The sequence below is a fragment of the Hyperoodon ampullatus genome (genome assembly GCF_949752795.1).
Source record: "Hyperoodon ampullatus genome assembly, chromosome: 15".
NCBI classification, from domain to species: Eukaryota; Metazoa; Chordata; class Mammalia; order Artiodactyla; family Ziphiidae; genus Hyperoodon; species Hyperoodon ampullatus.
In genome coordinates this window covers 13,820,330-13,839,031 of record NC_136928.1, presented here as the reverse complement: position 1 = coordinate 13,839,031, position 18,702 = coordinate 13,820,330, and the positions used below count along the sequence as shown (strand labels likewise).

The 18,702-nt window shown below is 48.0% G+C and overlaps 1 protein-coding gene across 1 annotated transcript in view; it reads left to right on the top strand.

Moving 5' to 3' along the window:
• The window catches only part of ACOXL (acyl-CoA oxidase like), a gene marked incomplete at its 3' end in the record, with an annotated part of 362,800 nt that overhangs the window by 49,617 nt on the left and 294,481 nt on the right, over window positions 1-18,702 (top strand). The window contains 4 exon segments of the mRNA XM_079720397.1: window positions 3,449-3,563; window positions 3,874-3,957; window positions 6,047-6,119; window positions 11,165-11,297. Coding sequence (XP_079576523.1) covers window positions 3,449-3,563; window positions 3,874-3,957; window positions 6,047-6,119; window positions 11,165-11,297 — 405 coding nt within the window.

The window sequence follows — 18,702 nt, the reverse complement described above, 5'->3', positions numbered from 1 at the left end:
GCGGCCATGGCTCACGGGCCTAGCCGCTCCGCGGCATGTGGGATCTTCCCGGACCGGGGTACGAACCCGTGTCCCCTGCATCGGCAGGCGGACTCTCAACCACTGTGCCACCAGGGAAGCCCCAGGTGAGGGTTTTGTTGGAGGATGTCCTGCCTTTCCTCTGTCCTGATGCTAGTTCTCTACAGCAGCCAGTGATGTCCAAGGTCATAGTAAGAACCAGAATAAGGACTGCCACTTTCTGAATGCTCCCTCTGTGCCAGGTCTGTGTCAAACTCTCTCTGTATAGTATAGTATACCACACTCCGTCACAACAACAATCCCATGAACGTGGTAATAAGCCACTTCTGTGCATTGAGCACGTGTGCTAAGTGCCAGGCTAAGCACTCTGCATGCAACATTGTGTTAAATGTTCTATAATGTTATAGGAAGATATCCTTGTCCCCATTTTACAGGTGGAGAAACTGAGGCTCACAGAGGTTAGGAAAACTGACTTATGGCTATGCAGTTAACGAGAGAATCTCATGTTCAAGGGGGATTGTCCTTAACAACTTAGCTTTCCTGATGGGACACTGACCAAACGTCTTTGGGGTTTTGGCTGCCCCATTTTTTCTCCCGAAACCGTGGTACTGAGGTCACCTTGCTGTCATCAAAGGGAAAAAAATCCCACTCACAATTCTTATTTATTTGTTTCTTCTTACAATTATTATTATTGTTTTTTTGTACAGAAATCATTTCCCTGTGTTAGTCCCATTTTCCCCAAACAGCATAAATGATTTAGCTCCCTGCTGCGCTATGGCAGCTGCCACTCTCGGCAGGGGAGTTGCAAAGTTGAAATCATAATGATGAGAAGACGCTGGTGAACGTGCTGCTTCCCGAGGGAGGGAAGAAGCCCATCATGAGCTCCGGCCACTGAGGGTTGGCTTGGCAGGGAATGGCTTTCTCCTTCATTGGTTTCTGTGTTTTCCTCTTCATTTCCCTTTTTAAATGTTAGAGCGTATCAAATGAGCCCTCTCTCCCTCCAGGGCAGTTTCAATCTCTTACATTGTTTGGTTGGGCATTCCTGTGGGTTGGTTGTTTTATTTTTAGTTTTGGATGATGGATTGAGTAGCGGCATGGAGAGTTTCGAGGTAAGAGAGAGTTTTATTTTTACGGTTGAGGCAAAATCGCAAAAATAAATGAGGCTAAGAGCTCTCTGGCCAAGGCCGTCTCTTTGAGTGCTTGCAGGACCGACCGTTTTGTTGGCCTTCAACAGTTAAAATAGGAACCAACACACATGGCGTGCATTATTTAGATCCAGCTTTTTAAAAAAAATTTATTGGAGTATAGTTGATTTACAATGTGTTAGTTTCAGGTGTACAGCTAAGTGAATCAGTTATACATATACGTAAGTCCACTCTTTTTTTTTTTTTTAAATTCTTTTCCTATATAGGCCATTACAGAGTATTGCACAGGAGTTCCCTGTGCAATACAGCAGGTTCTTATTGGTTATCTATTTTATATATAGTAGTGTGTAGGGGACTGACATAGATCCAGCTTTAATGCCAGAGTTTTGGCTGAGGCAGACTTTCCACATCAAGTATTTTTGCCAGAAGTGACAAGTTTCCTTTCCCAGATCAGGTGCTGATGGGAACAGATGCCCTCTGTCCCGTCCCTGCCCCACCAGAGCTTTCCTGCCAGGCCAACCTTTCTCTGTTACTTCCCTTCCCACCCTAAGGTGTCAGCATCCCCTCAGCGTGTGAGTTTTGTTGTTTGTTACTGCACCCACCAGACTCACAATAACTCCTTTCTTTAAGAAGTCCTGGCTGGCCTGATAAGACAAGGGCAGCGGCCTCCAGAGACTTAAACAGAGCCTGTCCATTTATGTTTCTGAAAAGCCCTCGCCTGTGTTAAAAGTTTCTCTGTGCACATACGTGTCAGGGAATGTTTCCTTGGGCTCCAAGACTGTATTTCTTGGCCAGAGGGAAAGCGCAGCCTGTATACTTAAAAATCTGAAATCTGAGATGATCTTTACATGATCAATAGCTTGTCGGTTTGGTTCGGCCACATCTTCGATATTGTCAGCTTTGATTAAGTTTGCTGTTCTGCCTTTTCACCATTCCACCCTCCCGCTCCGGACTCTCCGACCTGTCCCAGGTACCTGGTATCCAGAGCTGGCAGTTATGATCCGTCTCTCCTTAACACGAGGTTGAAGGGTATCCCAGGTGGTAAGCAGAATGAGGGAGGACCCAGAAGTGAATGGGGGCATTTCCATGGTGATCCTGTTCTAGCTCCTGGAGAGGAAGAAAAAGGAGGCAGAGTTTTGAGCAGAGTGAAAACAAAAATATACATTTTTCCCCCCTGCTTATTCTTGACCAGTACTAACTTCGGACTGTTTTGAGCTGGAATCCTTGGTCATATCATGGAGGCGAGCTAGATGGCATGTTCTAAGATTCTTTCCCTGATAAGATAGAGAATTGTTGACAAATGCTTTTCGGTTTAAGGGCTTATCCATATGAGCTTTTGAGGGAACCTTTTATTATTATATTCATTGATAAGGAAAATGGAGAGGCTGGTTCTGAAACAATCATCCCAAGGCTTAAATGAGGTATTTCTTTTTATAAAAATCAAAATTGTCTGGGCTGAGATTCTAATCAATGGTAGGAATGGGTCACGGTTGCCCACTAGTCTTGTTTGCGTCCCGGTGTGCACATTTAACCTTTGGTTAGCTAGCGGCCATTTAAACAACAGACCCATACCTTAAAGGTAAGCACCTTCAAGACCCAGGAGACAGTGGAGGGCATGAGGAACCAAGCGATTGGTCCAGAAGGGGCAATGCCCAGTAGACAAAATGAAATACATAGACATGGACTCATCGAACTAAGGGCCCCAGATCATTGGATGTTCCATCCTTTCTTGTGAATCTCGAAGGTGGAGTGTTTGGGGGCAAGGGGCGTGTGCAGAGCTGAATACGAATCAGCAGGACTTTTAGGGGTTTGGTGCTGGATTATTTAGAAGTCAGAATCTCAGTGTGGAGTAGTCTAGAGAGGAAGAAGCACAATGAAGAAAGCCTTTATACATTAAAGCCATAGGCTCAGACAAATAGTACACATGCCCGTGCAATATTACACAGAAGAGAGACCGGGAAGAAGTGAATGAACAACTTTCATCCATCGACAGGTGGCAACGTATTTTCCTGATTGGAATAGTCATTGACAAAGCACTTTAATTTCCAGTCGTTTTCAGAGTTAAGGTGGAGGTGAACCGTGCACACTGCCGTGGTAGCATGGTGGTGTTGAGCTCACGAGGTTGAATTAGACGACTTTGGGCCGTCTGCGTCTTTTCTGTGAAATCACCCAAGTGGGTGCAGCTACACGGCATGGATCTGCTTCACAGGGTTCATTGCACTGAACCCAGGAGTTGTAACGAGCCATAAGAAAGAAAACTCTGTTGCTTTGCTGTTTCTGTGTAGGAGTTTGTAATCGACACACCATGCGAAAATGCTGAGGAGATGTACATTGGAAACGACATGTACGGGAATTATGCAGCAGTCTTTGCCCAGCTCGTCATAAACGGAAGATCTCAAGGTTCGTTACCGACACAGAAACCTAGGATATTTCCCTTTACTAGTACTATTCTCCCGTGAGTACTTTACACAGAAAACCCACCTCAGAGGGCTGTGTCTACCTTGTAAAAAAATTCAGCACTAACGTTATCTCCTAAATATACATGATGAGACGATTTATCATTACATTCAACATTAGACACTATAATGGGCAGTGCAGAGTCATAGAACAAAATGAATTTCAAGATCAACATAATTGTACACTGTCCCAGGAAATGAGCAAAGCTTTGATTATATCTTTAGAGACCTTCGTGTCTCTTCACCTTCCTTAGGGCCCCACTGTTTCATCGTTCCTGTCCGCGATGAAAATGGAAGCAGGTACCCACGAGTGACAGCTATTGATATGATGTATAAAGGTGAGTCCCCAGGTGACCCCTCTCCCACCCTTCTTTGCGCTTCCTGCCTGTTCCCTACCCCACCCAGTGAGAATCTAACCTAACTCACGAAAGCAGTGAAGGCAGAGAAGACTCTGATTTTGAAGCCTGATTAGTCTTCTGTGTATGGCAGTTAGAGAAGGTTGCAGACTGCCATTTATGAACACGCATTGGTCCCATTTCTCCCAGCCTCTCCTGTTTACTAGTCATGAGGCAGCTCTGTCCCCAGCTGTTTCATCTCCTCTCTCCTTCTTGGACTTGTGGGCCCTCAGAGGGCAGGTTGAGGTTCTCTCTTTCATGGCCCTGAGCCACCAGCCTCTGTGGGTCCTAAGGATTGCCTCCGTGGACTAGTTTGCTAGGGCTGTTGTACTCACACTGAGTGGCTTAAACAACAGAAATGTATTGACTCACAACTATGGAGGCTACGAGTCCGAGGTCAAGGTGTCAGGGGAGTTGGTTCCTTCTGAGGGCTGGGATGGGGAGGGTATTCTCCAGACCTCTCTCCTTGGCTTGTAGGTGGCCATCTTCATGTTCACACGGCGTTCTCCCTGTGTGCTTGTCTGTGTCCAATTTCCTCTTTTTATAAGGACGCCAGTCATTTGAATGAGGGCCCACACATGCCCTCATTTTAACTTGATCGCCTTTGTACAGACCCTTTCTCGAAATAAGGTTACATTCACAGGTGTTAGGGGTCAGGACTGCAACATATGAATCTTGGGGGAGACACAATGCAACCCAGAATGCTTGGTGAGAGCAGGCCATGCCTGTGGGCTCCACTGGTTGTCCCCAGCCAAGTGAAGCCAAAAACGCAGGTGGGGGGGCTTCCCTGCTGGCGCAGTGGTTGGGAGTCTACCTGCCGATGCAGGGGACACGGGTTCGTGCCCCGGTCCGGGAAGATCCCACATGCCGCGGAGCGGCTGGGTCCGTGAGCCATGGCCGCTGAGCCTGCGCGTCCGGAGCCTGTGCTCCGCAACGGGAGAGGCCACAGCAGTGAGAGGCCCGCGTACCACACACACACAAAAAAAACAAAACCCAAAAACCAAAAACCAAAAAAAACCGCAGGTGGGGGGAGAAGGGAAAAAAGAGAGAAGAAAGAGCAGAAGAGAAGGAGGAGGAGACAATCCTCTGGAGGATGGGGCTAAGCTCACCCTGGCCCCGTAGGGATGTTGACCACCGTGTGCCTGCAGGAATGGGCTGCAAGTGCTTTAGGTGACTGAGGCCCTGATCCCTTGAAAACACCTGGCGTGTCAAGTGCTGTTGAGAATAGAGGGGTCACCCAGCCCTCATGAACTGGTGCCAGACATTCATGACACTGGCAAACCCAGAAAGTCTGAGCTGGTTTCCTTGTAAGCTTGTAAGTACCACTGTGACCTTGTCAAGGGGTGATGTTCTAAATAAGACCTGCACTAAAAAAAGATCTTTTCTCCCAGAGTAAGTCTCCCTAAGTGTGAGATGAACAAAAAATCGACCCCAGATTCCGACAGGTGTTCTGAGGAAATGGGTCTGGCAGATTTTAAGAAACTTCTTGGGAGGTGGTCACCCTACCCACCCACTGCTGTCTCTCTGGCCATTTCCCAATGTCTTCTGGGCATTTGCTGTCACAAATTCACCCCGTGTTCTGGGGAGGAAGCACCGAGAAGTGGGAGGAATTTGAGTTCTGCGTTCACTGGTGGGCGTAAGGGGCTTTCCTCCTTCTCTGTGTTCAGTCTGATGTTCTTTCAGTTGCCTAGAATTCTCCCTTTTCTAGTCACAGCAACTGCTCAGGTGGGAAGCTGTGTCCCCGCCAGACCCCACCCCCCAGCTGGCCTCAGAGCAGGTGGGCTGCCCAGAGGGTCTAGCATTTTCTCCTCTATTCTTGGTAGGGAGGAGGGGGCTGGAGAAGCAGGCACCACTCTTCATGGAAACAAGCAAACAGCATCCCCACCCCAAATAAGAAAGCAGCAACAGTTCTGGAAGTGAGATAAAGGGCTTTGCGTTTTAGCAGTGACAGACCTGGGAAGTGGCCCGGACAGTATTTCTGATGCACATAAACTTGCCCCCTACAGCTCCGTTTCCCGTCTGCTCTCTCTAGGTCTGCATGGTGTTGATACTGGGATTCTGAGATATGACAAGGTTCGGAGACCAAGGGAGAACCTGTTGGAGAAGTGAGTAGTTGTCTCCTTAACTCGGACTTGCTGTGCGTGTGAGCTCTTTGCCCTCCTTCCCAGGCCTGGTTCCTGGGTCTCATGGGCTGTACATCCAGAGTGTCTTCTCATAACCTCTCCTACAATTTTACTGACAATTAATTGAGAAATGTAGGTAAGCAAATCAAAAAAAATTTTAAATTATCCCAAATGCTATCACCCAGACACAATGTTTGTTATACTTTCATATATAACACTTTAGACTTTTCTCTATGAGGTTATATCTAAAGAGAGAGAGAGATGTTTGATTTTCACTGAATGAGGTCCACTTAGAAATTCTATTTTTTATAACTTAAAACTTTTTATAAACTCTGTTTAACATTATATGTCCAATGTTTCTGTGCAACAATAAATACACATAGGCATTATCATTTTTATTTTTATTTATTTATTTTATTTTTGGCTGTGTTGGGTCTTCGTTGCTGCACACAGGCTTTCCCTAGTTAGGGCGAGCGGGGGCTACTCTTCATTGCGGTGCGCGGGCTTCTCATTGTGGTGGCTTCTCTTGTTGTGGAGCACGGGCTCTAGGCATGCAGGCTTCAGTAGTTGTGGCACACGGGCTCAGTAGTTGTGGCTCGCGGGCTCTAGAGTGCAGGCTCGGTAGTTGTGGCGCACGGGCTTTGTTGCTCCACGGCTGTTGCTCCGCGGCATGAGGGATCTTCCCGGACCAGGGATAGAACCCGTGACCCCTTCATTGGCAGGTGGATTCTTAACCACTGCGCCACCAGGAAGCCCCTATCATTTTTAATATTGCCATAATAGACTGTTAAATGATCTATAAGTTATGTATCAATCCCTTATTGTTGGTATTTAGGTTATTTCCTTAAAAATTTTTTTTGGCTATCATAAAATAATTAGTGTTATTGCCTCCTTTGTGGATGACAGGAGATAAGGTACCATCCTTCAGCTTCAGAGACTGTTCTAACCAGTACTGATTGGGTGGATAATATCAGAGGTGCTTAGTGTCATTTCCCAGTATCCCTCAGTGAGGTCAGATGGGTGAAAGAACGAGGTGAAGGTTGCTTCTACAAGTGCATTCCAGGGATGGAGCCCCAGGGGTTCACTATGCTCTTTGCAGAGGCTAAGAAACACCAATTAACTTTACTTTTCTCAGCAGCATTTCATGTATCCAATAAAAATCCTGAACTACAGTGATATTTAAATTTGTGAAGAAGCAAGCCATCAGGCTTGCTGCTTGCTTTCCTATAGATTTTCCTTTAATGCTTTACTCCTTTTTACTTTTTATTTTTAATTAATTTTTATTGGAATATAGTTGATTTACAACGTTGTGTTAGTTTCAGGTGTACAGTAAAGTGAATCAGTTATACATATACATATATCCACTCTTTTAGATTCTGTTCCCATATAGGTCATTACAGAGTATTCAGTAGAGTTTCCTGCACTATACAGTAGGTTCTTATTAGTTATGTATTTTATATATAATAGTGTGTATATGTCACTCCCAGTCTCCCAGTTTATCCCACTCCTCCCTTTCGGCCCTGGTAACCATAAGTTTGTTTTCTACATCTGTAACTCTATTTCTGTTTTGTAGATAGGTTCATTTGTACCATTTTTTAAGATTCCACATATAAGTGATATCATATGATATTTGTCTTTGTCTGACTTACTTCATTCAGTATGACAATCTCTAGGTCCATCCATGTCGCTGCAAATGGCATTATTTCATTCTTTTTTATGGCTGAGTAATATTCCATTGCATATATGTACCACATCTTCTTTATCCATTCCTCTGTCGATGGACATTTGGGTTGCCTCCATGTCCTGGCTATTGTAAATAGTGCTGCAATGAACACTGGGGTAACTTTACTCCTTTTTACTGCCTGCAAGTTCTTGCCGGTAAATAAATGTCACAGATGCCAAAAGTTTAAGGAAGATATGGTGGAAACAAACTTAAAATGGACTAAATTCTGGTTGACATTTTTCCCTCTGTGAATTGGTAAGAAATGAAATGGAAACAACAAAAGCATCTTTGTAGTTGTTCTGGTGGGTGATGAAGGCCCCAGGCCTCCTCAGGAATGACCAGTGCCCATGCCAGCAAATCATAGGACCACCAGCCTTCCCCAGAGGTGCCTGTACCTTTCCTGGTGACTAATCAGCATCACTCCACTCTCGGAGATGGGGAAGAGGGAAGGAAAGCCACAGATTTGAGGCTCTCCATTTTTCACCCATACTAATAGGATCTTAGTGGACTGGACAGTCCTCGGCCGGAACGTGGACCCACTGGCTTAGCATTCATCCAATGCACTAGGGATTAGAAAGTCAGATTCAACCAGAAAGAAAAATGATAGGGAGCTACATGGTCTGTAGAAAATATGAGAATATATAGAATATTCTTTGGTAAGCAAGATTTGATTTAAAAGCCATTCCATTGGTATTTAAGCTGCACCCCAAATACTACAGAACAGTAGAGGCAACACACTTTGGGGGTGTTGGTTTATCATTTGATCAAAAAGGGGTCTGTAAGCAGATGTACAGATTCAATGAAATTCCTGTCAAAATCCCAGCTGCCTTTTGTTTTTTGAAAAAAGTGAGAAACTGGTTCTAAAATTCATATGGAAATGTAAGAGACTCAGACTACCCAAAACAATCTTTTTTTTTTATTAGTTTCTGCTTTATAACAAAGTGAATCAGTTATACATATACATCTGTTCCCATATCCCTTCCCTCTTGCGTCTCCCTCCCTCCCACCGTCCCTATCCCACCCCTCCAGGCGGTCACAAAGCACCGAGCTGATCTCCCTATGCTATGCAGCTGCTTCCCACTAGGAGAACAAAGTAGGAGGGCTCACATCCCTGATTTGAAAAATTACTACAAATCTACAGTTATCAAGATAGTGTGGCATTGGCATAAGGCTAGATGTATGGACAATGGAAGAGATAGAGGATCTAGAGATAAGTCCTTGCACTTACGGTCAATTGATATTCAACAAGGGTGACAAGATAATTTAATGGGGAAAAATCATCTTCTCAACAAATGGTGCTGGCACAACTGGATATCATAAGCATGAAGTTGGACCTTTACCTCATATGATATTCAAAAATTAACACAAGATGGATCATAGATCTAAATGTAAGAGCTAAAAGTATAAAACCCATAAAAGAAAACACAGGTGTGCTGGGACTTCCCTGGTGGTCCAGCGGTTAAGACTCCACACTCCCAATGCAGGGGGCCCAGGTTCGATCCCTGGTCAGGGAACTAGATCCCTCATGCCTCAACTAAGAGTCCACATGCCGCAACTAAGACCCAGGCAGCCAAATAAATAAATAAATAAATATTTTTAAAAAAGAAGACATAGGTATAAATCTTTGTGACCTTGTTTAGGCAATGATTTCTTAGGTGTGACACCAAAGGCACAAGGAACCAAAGAAAAAATAGAAAAATTGGACATCACCAAAATCAAAAAACTTGTGCAGCAAAGGACACTATGAAGAAAGTGAAAAGACAATCCACAGAGTGGGAGAAAATATTTGCAAATCTCATATATCATAAGAACCTAGTATCCAGACTGTAAAAGGACCTATATTACAGCTCAACAGTAAGAAGACAAATGACCCAATTAACCATGGGCAAGGGCTTCCCTGGTGGCGCACTGGTTGAGAGTCCGCCTGCCGATGTGGGGGACGCGGGTTCGTGCCCCGGTCCGGGAGGATCCCACATGCCGTGGAGCAGCTAGGCCTGTGAGCCATGGCCGCTGAGCCTGCGCATCTGGAGCCTGTGCTCCGCAACGGCAGAGACCACAACAGTAAGAGGCCCCCGTACTGCAAAAAAAAAAAAAAAAAAAAAAAAAAAAAAAAAGGGCAAAAATATGAATAGACACTTATCCAAAGAAGATATTGAAATGGATAATAAGCACATGAAAAGATGTTCAACATCACTGTCGTTAAGGAAATGCCAATGAAAACCACAGTGAAGTACCACTTTGCGCTCCCTTCATGACTGCAATAAAAGAAACCGATGATAACGAGTGTTGGTGAGGATGAGGAGAAACTGGAGCCCTCATCCATTGCTGGTGGGGATGTAAACTGGTGTTGTCAACTTGGAGAAGAATTTGGCCGTTCTTCAAAAGTTTAACGTCTTCATAGGACCTAGCAATTCTACTCCTAGGTCTTTACGAAGACGTTGTCTACAAGAGAATTGAAAATATATATCCACACAAAAACCTGTGTACAAATGTTCATAACAGTTATTCATAATAGCCAAAGAAAGTGGAAACAGCACAAATATCCATCAACTGATGAATGGATAAACAACATACGGTATATCCATACAATGGAACATCATCTGGCCATAAAAAGAAATGAAGTATAGATACATGTTACAACATGCGTGAACCTTGAAAACAGTGTGTCAAGTGAAAGAAGCCAGACACAAAGGCCACACTTTGTATGCTACTACTTATGTGAAATGTCCAGAATAGACAAATCCATAGAGTTAGAAAGTAGATTAATGGTTGCCGGGCTCTGGAGTGTAGGGAGTATGGGACAGGACTGCTATGGAAGGGGTTTCTTTTTGGGGTGACAAAATGCTTTGAAATTGAATAGTGGTCATGGTTGTACAACTTCGTGAATATACTAAAAACCGTTGAACTGTACACTTTAAAAAGGTGAAGTTTATGGCAAATGATTTGTATCTCAACAACAAAAAAGTGGATTGATGTGCCGTCTTTACACCCAGGCTCTGGTGTTGGTTTGATGATGGCGGTCCTCATGCCCCTCTTTGTCAGAGTCCACTGCTGAGTTGCAGGATAGTAGTGGCGGGAAATCTGCTCTTACTTTCCATGAGTTGAGCCTTTCTCAGCATCTCCTGGGGAGGCACTTGTCCTGCTCCCCACACTGCTGTCTTGTGAGGGAGGATCCAGGACGGGAAACCCTGTGCGACTTCCCTGGGTGTGCTCGTGGGAGCCACCTGACCTCATTTCTAGGCGCCATGTTCTTCTCTTACATTAACCCCATCTCTCTTTCCCACCTGCCTCTCCCCCACCGCAGGTGTGGTTCTGTGGCTCCAGATGGGCAGTACCACTCCCCCATTAAGGACAAGAGTGTGAGATTCAATGCGATGTTGGCGGTGCTGACCCCTTCGAGACTGGCTGTGACTTTCCAAGCTACAGGCTCTATGGAGGTCACTGACTCTGATGTTAACTTCCCTCGCTGTTTATCCTCTGCACGTTCCAGGGGTGGGTAACAATGTCAGGAGTGGAGCTGCTTGAGCCATGGTTGCTGCAAGGTGGCCGGGGTTGCTGGTTAGATGCTAGTGAGTGCCAGTTGGCGCCGCACAGAGGACCTTTCTGCAGCCTTCTTACCATGGGGTCCCATCTCCCTGCACCCCAGATGTGTGCTGCTGATTACGGTGGGTGGAAAATAGGTGGTGCGGCAACAGGGCCACTAAAGATGGTCCTGGGAGAATTGGTTGTTCAGAGCAAACACATCTTCTGGAAAAGCAGCTAAGAGCTGACTTGTGGATAAGGGCATGCGTGCCTTGGCTGAATTCACTGGGGAGCACTGATGCTCGCGCGGCTGTTCGGCGTGTGACAGTCACCATCACAGGCAAGAGCTCATGAGGCCAGACCTCCAGAAGCCAACTCTGCCTCCCATTTCCTCCCGCCCCCTCCTCTGTCTTGGTTTGGAAAAAGCAGCCAGGAGAGAAGAGCTCTGGAAGGCTGCCTGCTCCTCAAGGCACTGCACTGTCTGTTCTCTGGTCCCTCCCTGTCTCTTTGTAACTCTTAAGCTCCACTGAGCTTGGGGAAGCTGGAAGGAGAATTAACAGACCCGTGAATATCCATCTGTGGCTTGAACCCAGATTCTTCATCAAGAAGGAATAAGTTTCATTCACCTGACTCCAGGCCTGACATCAGTGTGCAGCCACCTGAAAAGCAGGAAAATCCTTCCTTTCTCCCTTCTGCCGGGTCTGCACTGCTCACAGGAAGCCTGCCTGACCGAGCTCTCTCACGTGGTGCCCTTCCCGTCAGTGGGTGCAGCTGTGACCCTCAGTCCTGAGCCAGTGACCATCTGCCCGCCCGTGGGCACTGCTTTATGTGCTTGTTTTCAGTGGCTCTTCAAACTGAGTGGGGTGCGTATTCAGTTCTGAAGACCCAGGTCCAGAATGGCTCAGCAGGTCTCAGCTGAACCGGCTGAGTCAGTGAGGCCCCAGGAGAGCCTCAGGATGCAGGCCCAGGGGTGAGGCCAAGGCACTGGCACAGCGGCAAAGTACGGAGGAAAATACTTCTTCCAAGTCTGTGATAGACACTGTTTCAGCCATTTTCCAGACTCCAGAAGGAGGCAAGAGGAGAGAAAGCAGACGAGCCCAGAATTGCACCGTAGAGAAGATGGGACAGAAATCTGATCGGGGTTCTGTGCAGCGGGGACAGCCGTATCTGCACAATAGCCCCTCTGATCACAGCAGCCTCAGGGCCCCTCTGAGGAGAGCGCTGGTGAAGATTAAAACCACATGCTGGTTCGTGGCTCTAAAGGTGCCGTAGAAACCGTGTGCTGTTAACGTTTTGGAGTGGGTGATGTCGCGTGAAGGATGTCCACACTGCCAGGGACCGGTCCGCCCATTCAGGCCAGTGGTGGAGTCCTGGGGGGCAGGCATAGGGTGGTGTAGATGGGGCATGGGGGGGCCTTCTGGGAGAGACTTGATTTTTTTTTTTTTTTTTTTTGCGTTACATGGGCTTCTCACTGTTGTGGCCTCTCCCGTTGCGGAGCACAGGCTCCGGACGCGCAGGCTCAACGGCCATGGCTCACGGGCCCAGCCGCTCCGCGGTATGTGGGATCCTCCCGGACCGGGGCACGAACCTGTGTCCCCTGCATCGGCAGGCGGACTCTCAACCACTGCGCCACCAGGGAAGCCCGAGACTTGATTTTTAAGTATAAGTAGATCGGGAGCAGTGGAGGTGGGGAGAGGGGACACAGAGTGGCTGATTTTTAAAAGGCACCCCTTCTCCATTTTCCTGAGCATTATCCAGGGGCCAGCCCCTGCCAACTCCGGAGCGTCTGGAGAGGAGGGCACATTTGGATCAATTCCTTTTTGGGCATCTGACACACACATTTCGTTCCTGGCAATGTACAGGCCTGATCACGATCGTGGGCTCTGAAATCAGAGAACCCTGGGCTCAAACCTCAGCCTGGTTGTGACCAGCCATGGGGGCGTGGGCCGATCAGTAGCCTTCTTGAAGCCTCAGTTTCTTCATTTGTAAAATGGGCCTTCTGATAATGGTGAGGCCTGGGTGAGGATGTGAGTGCAGGGCTGGCACAGAGCAAGGGCTCCGTCGCTCAGAGCTGTTGCTGATGTGATGGCAGCTCCTGCTGCTGTTACTGGGGAGATAGGCGTTGGCTGTGGGAAAGGAATAAATGGGCTTTTCCATGAAACAAATGCCTGGAGTCCTGGCCTCCAGGCAGCCAGGCGATCTGAGACGTTTTGCAGAGGTGCGTGGTGTCCCTTGGATTCCCGAGTATCTGAAGCAAAACACAATGGTTGTGAGTCGGCACCTGCCCTGTTTGGGAGGCAGGTTTGCCCGGTGACCAGGAGACCCCTTGCAGAACTGGACGGGCCTCAGACCCACGTGGTCCAGATATGGCCGAAGTGTCTTCCCTGACGGACCCTGGCCGCTGTGACCCTGGCCGCTGTGATCTCATCGCGAGCATCTCTGGCGAGGATGATCTCACCAGCTCTCTTGGCAGCTCCCTCGCCTCCTACAGCTTAAACACAGGACAGATGCTTTCTCAGCTGAAACCTGAGAAGGTCCTGCTTTTTCTGTGCTCGCTGATGAGTGGAAAACGGATCCCTTTCTCCAAAGGGCATTCCTCCTGTGTTAGAAAACTGTCACCATGGCTCCCCACGGTGACGTTTGCTCAAGGCCAGCACGCCTGGTCATTTTAAACTCTGCCCAGATGTGGTTTTTTTCCCCCATGGTTATCTCTCATTTTCATAACGTTTCTCAATATCTTCAGATTTTCTCTTAAAGTCTTGCTGTAATAGCCATGCTTTCGTTTATGCCCCAAATGCCATGTCTGATTAAATGATGAGCAGAGACAAAAGGAAAAGGAAACTAAGGCATTTGGCAGGAGTTGGTGGGGGGGGATGCGCATTGAGAGAACTCTGCAGCCGAAGTTGGGGTGGGGGGGTGCTGGGAAGCCTTTTCTGAAGGAGGAAGGAGGCTGGGGAGAGTCACGGTGGGTTTGGAGGCAGAAGTAGAGGAAGTGTGAAATGTACACGAGGTCTAGCCCAGAGTTTTGGGTCGATTTTGCATGGAAATAATATTCTAGCATAAGGCAAGCTGGTGCCCACTTTCAAAAGAGTCTCCCTAATCCTTTAAGTAGGTGTTACTCCGTAGCCGGGTCCCACTCTCAGGGTTTTGGATGCAGCAGCTCTGGGGCACAGCCAGAGAATCTGCCTTTCTACCCGGTGATACTGAGGTTACCGGTCCAGGACTGCCCTTGGAGAACCACTGCACAGAACAGACGGATGCAGTTCTAAATTCCTGGCCCCATCCCAGCCACCCTGTCACCCTCTGTGGCCTCACAGTGCCTCCAGGATCAAGGCACATTCTCTTCCAGTTTCCAATGCCTTCCACGACCGACCTCTCACCCCGCCCACCTCGTGCTGCGGTGCCACCTGGCGAACCCGTCTCCACCTTTCGCCTGGTTAGTTTCCCGGATGTTTCAGAGCACCGGTACATGTACCTCCTTCAGAAAGGTCACAGTCCGCAAGAGGTCCCTCTGTCATGTTCAAAGGCTCTGCACTCCCCTTGCAGCGTTTATTGTGGTTATAACCGACTCACGGTGTGATAGCTGTCTCCCCTGCAAGCCTAAAAGCTCCACGCTGCCAGGGGCCCTGCGGGCCTCGTTCGCCGCCATGTATTCAGCCTCCCACACAATGCTGGGCACAGAGTAGGTGCACAGCAAATAGGACCTGAAAGAATGGATGAAGAATGAATCAGAATTCACATAGAAAGCACCTGGGTTAGTTCTTAGCGGAGATAAATTCTCAGTATGTGTCCCAACCCCTCAGCCTGTTGCCAGGGTGACTGGGACGGATGTTGCCGCATCTTCCTTCTAACTCTCTGTGGCTCTTCCGCCCAGAACAAGGTGTCTTCTTTCGTCCTTCCTGTTTGTCCTGTCCCTGGCACTACGCTTCGTGTCTGCTTCGTATGTACGTGCCGGCTTACGGCGCCAGGAGGGGGCACTGCGTTGGCGCCCGTTTTGCAGTTAGGGATGAGGCCCTGGTGGTCAGGGAGTCACCCGGGGTGGGTGGGCACCTCGCACAGGGTGTCAGCGACACGCAGGGGCCATACTGCAGGGTCTGCGTGTTGAGTACAAGTCAGGAGTCCTGGACTGTCTCTCCAGTTCTGGGTCCAGGGATCGCTGAGACCACGCCCACCCTGCCGGCTGCTGGGAAGCACCGTTTCTGTGGAGAAAGCTACGGCTTCTCTCGTTTCTCTGCGTGAAATGATCAGCTGGCCCTTGTTTGCCTCGCCTGCTTTTGGCAACTCTGCCGTGTGCTTGGTGAGGTCACAGTTAAAGCGGGGCCCAGATCCCCGCCGGGGTTGGGTGGTCGGCCAGGAGAGCCTGGGGGACCGCAGGCTGAGTCTTTGGGCCTCCCCAGCCAAGGGGACACCCTGCAGAGCACAGATGCTGGAGGCGTCAAGTGTCTTTGCTCTGTCAGGGTGAGGCCACCACTCCTAACGGCGGGCAGGGAGGAGACCCCATGGTCATGGCCCCACCGGGTGGGCTCAGGGTCTGCTGCCACTGGGGTGTAGTGGGCCTGGGGCTTCACTTCAGTTTCTCTGAGCTTTAGTTTTCTCAGTGTGTGAAATGAGGCAAAAAAAAAAAAAAACCTCCATCTGATGGAAACCTTGTGAAAATTCCATGAGTTAATTCGTCTCTTCACCATCACCACCACCACCAAGACTGTTACAAGAAAATAATACTTATTGAGCCTTTATTATAAGCCATGCCTGTCATAAGTGCTGTACAGGTGTTAACTCATTTCTCCTCGCACAACTCTGAGAGGGTTCCATCGGTACCCTCACTTCACATATGGGGAAACTGAGGCAGAGGAGGTAAAGGAATTTGCCTGAGGTGGGCACTGACTATGCTTCCTTGGACTTTGGTGGTCCTTGTTACGGTAGTAGATGGTCCCGTGTTTGGAAGGATGGTCCCAGCATGTTGAGTAGATAAGATTGACATGTAGATATTATTAAAAGATACTGTAGAATTAAGGGGGAATAGGGGCAGCCCGATAGAGTGCCTGAATACCTGGGAGCCGTAGATGCTTGGTCACAGGTGTGAGCTACTGAGTTAGCTGAGTTACAGCTCTGGGTCATGGCAGGCCACCAGCAGGCCGCTGAGTCCTTGCATTAGGAAGAACCTCACCACAGGCATTATCCAGGACTGCAGCTGCCGGGAGCCGTGCCTGTCCTCATCGCCTTGTCCCAGTGCCCAGCGCTGAGCCGAGGGAAGGGAAGACGCCCCGTGTAAAGTTGCTGAGTTGAGAGGAGTGGGGTTGGCATGCCTGGAAGCAGTTGGAATGTTGTGCCTGTTCTAGACTCTGGAGTGAGGCCACTGAGAACATGGACTCTGGAATCAGCCTCTCTGGATTTGCATCCTGCTTCTGCATGGCCTTGGCAGGTTATTGAACCATCTCTACACCTCTAAAAATCATAACAGCACCCCTTTGTAGAGCTGTTGTAAAGCCTGAGGGAATTAATACCTGTAAGGGGCTTATACAGTAAGCAGTAAGTCCCCTACATATGAACGAGTTCCCGTTCCGAGACTGCGTTCATAAGTCCAATTTGTTCGTAAGTTTAACAAAGTGAGCCTACGTACCCAGCTAACTCTGTAATAGGTTTATAATACTTTTCACACAAATAATACATAAAAAACAAACAAACACAAAAATAAAACATTTTAAATTTTACAACATAGTCCCTTGAAAAGTACAGTAGTACAGTACAACAGCTGGCATACAGGGCTGGCATCGAGTGAACAGGCAAGAAGAGTTACTGACTGGAGGAGGGAGAGGAGGTGGGAGATGGTAGAGCTGCAGGATCATGAGCAATAGGAGACGGAGGGCAAGCTGCAATTTCACTCACGCCTGACGTTGATGGCACAGGTTCTGGTTCCTTGCTGGATTCAATTCTATCTACCCTCTTGAAAAATGAAAAATGAAAAAACAATCCAGTGATGTCTGGGTGGTAGCTCTTTTCTTCTTGTCATGGATGACACTGACACCGTAGCACTGGATTGCATTCTGAACGGCTGCTGCAACCTTTGTGTACCATTTTAGGTTCGGGTCCTGTGCCTCAAAAACTAACAGTGCCTCCTCAAATAAAGAAAATCCTAGGACTTCCCTGGTGGTCCAGTGGTTAAGAATCTGCCTGCCAATGCAGGGGACATGGGTTCGAGCCCTGGTCTGGGAAAATCCTACTGGCCACGGAGCAACCAAGCCTGTGTGCCACGGCTGCTGAGCCTGCGCTCTAGAGCCCATGAGCCACAGCTACTGAGCCCCTGCGCCACAACTACTGAGGCCTGCTCTCCTAGAGCCCGTGCTCTGCAACAAGAGAAGCCACCGCAATGAGAAGCCCACACACTGCAAAGAAGAGTAGCCCCCGCTCGCCGCAACTAGACAGAGCCCGCGCACAGCAACGAAGACGTGACACAGCCAAAAACAAAAAAGTAAAAAATAAATTATTAGAAAAATTTTTAAAAAAGAAGGAAAATCCCCTCGTCCTTTCCTGCATCATGAATCTCTTTGGTTCTTTAGTTACTTCTTCTTCCTCCACTTTCGTTTCCATCATTATTGCTTGGCGCTTCTGAGCAGTACCACCTACATCACCGCTGCTTTTACGCTTGCTTCCGGACATCCTGGGCTTGAAATAAAGATACTGTACTACTGTGCTCTACACAGTACTGTACAGTAAAGTACATAAAGGCACAACCACTTTTAGAGGGTGCACGCACGTGACAATGTATGCCAGACACATGAACTAACTTAACATGATTGGACACGTGAACGCACGTTTGCATCTTTGAAAGTTCGCAACTTGAAGGTTCGTATGTAGGGGACTTACTGACTAGGGCTTTAAATACTAAATCATCAATACATGTAGGCTGTTATTATTGTTAAAAGGGACCTGGAAGCGTATACAATCAAGTTCAGGTATACTGATGACTAAAAATGACATCTGAGGTTGTGAGGATCACAAATAGGGTTTATAACACATGCTTACCCCCAGGTGGTAGTGGCTGCTCAGAGCTGAGGGTGGAGAATTAGGAGGCTGAGTCTGGATGGGGCTGAAAAGTGGCTGTGGTCATGGTGAGAGCCACGTGGTGGTGGGGGGGGGTGGGATCCGTGCTGTCTGGCTGACCTCCTGGGACACGTGGTCTTGAGAGATGACTGGAGAGCCCAAATGACCATCTTTGAGTCCTCAAAGGTTGCAGTGTTGAAGATGGTGGCCAGCTTTTCCTATCTCCTGGGGCTGAGGGGAGAGCAAAGGGAAGAAATTGGTTTCAGGTGGGACTCTTGG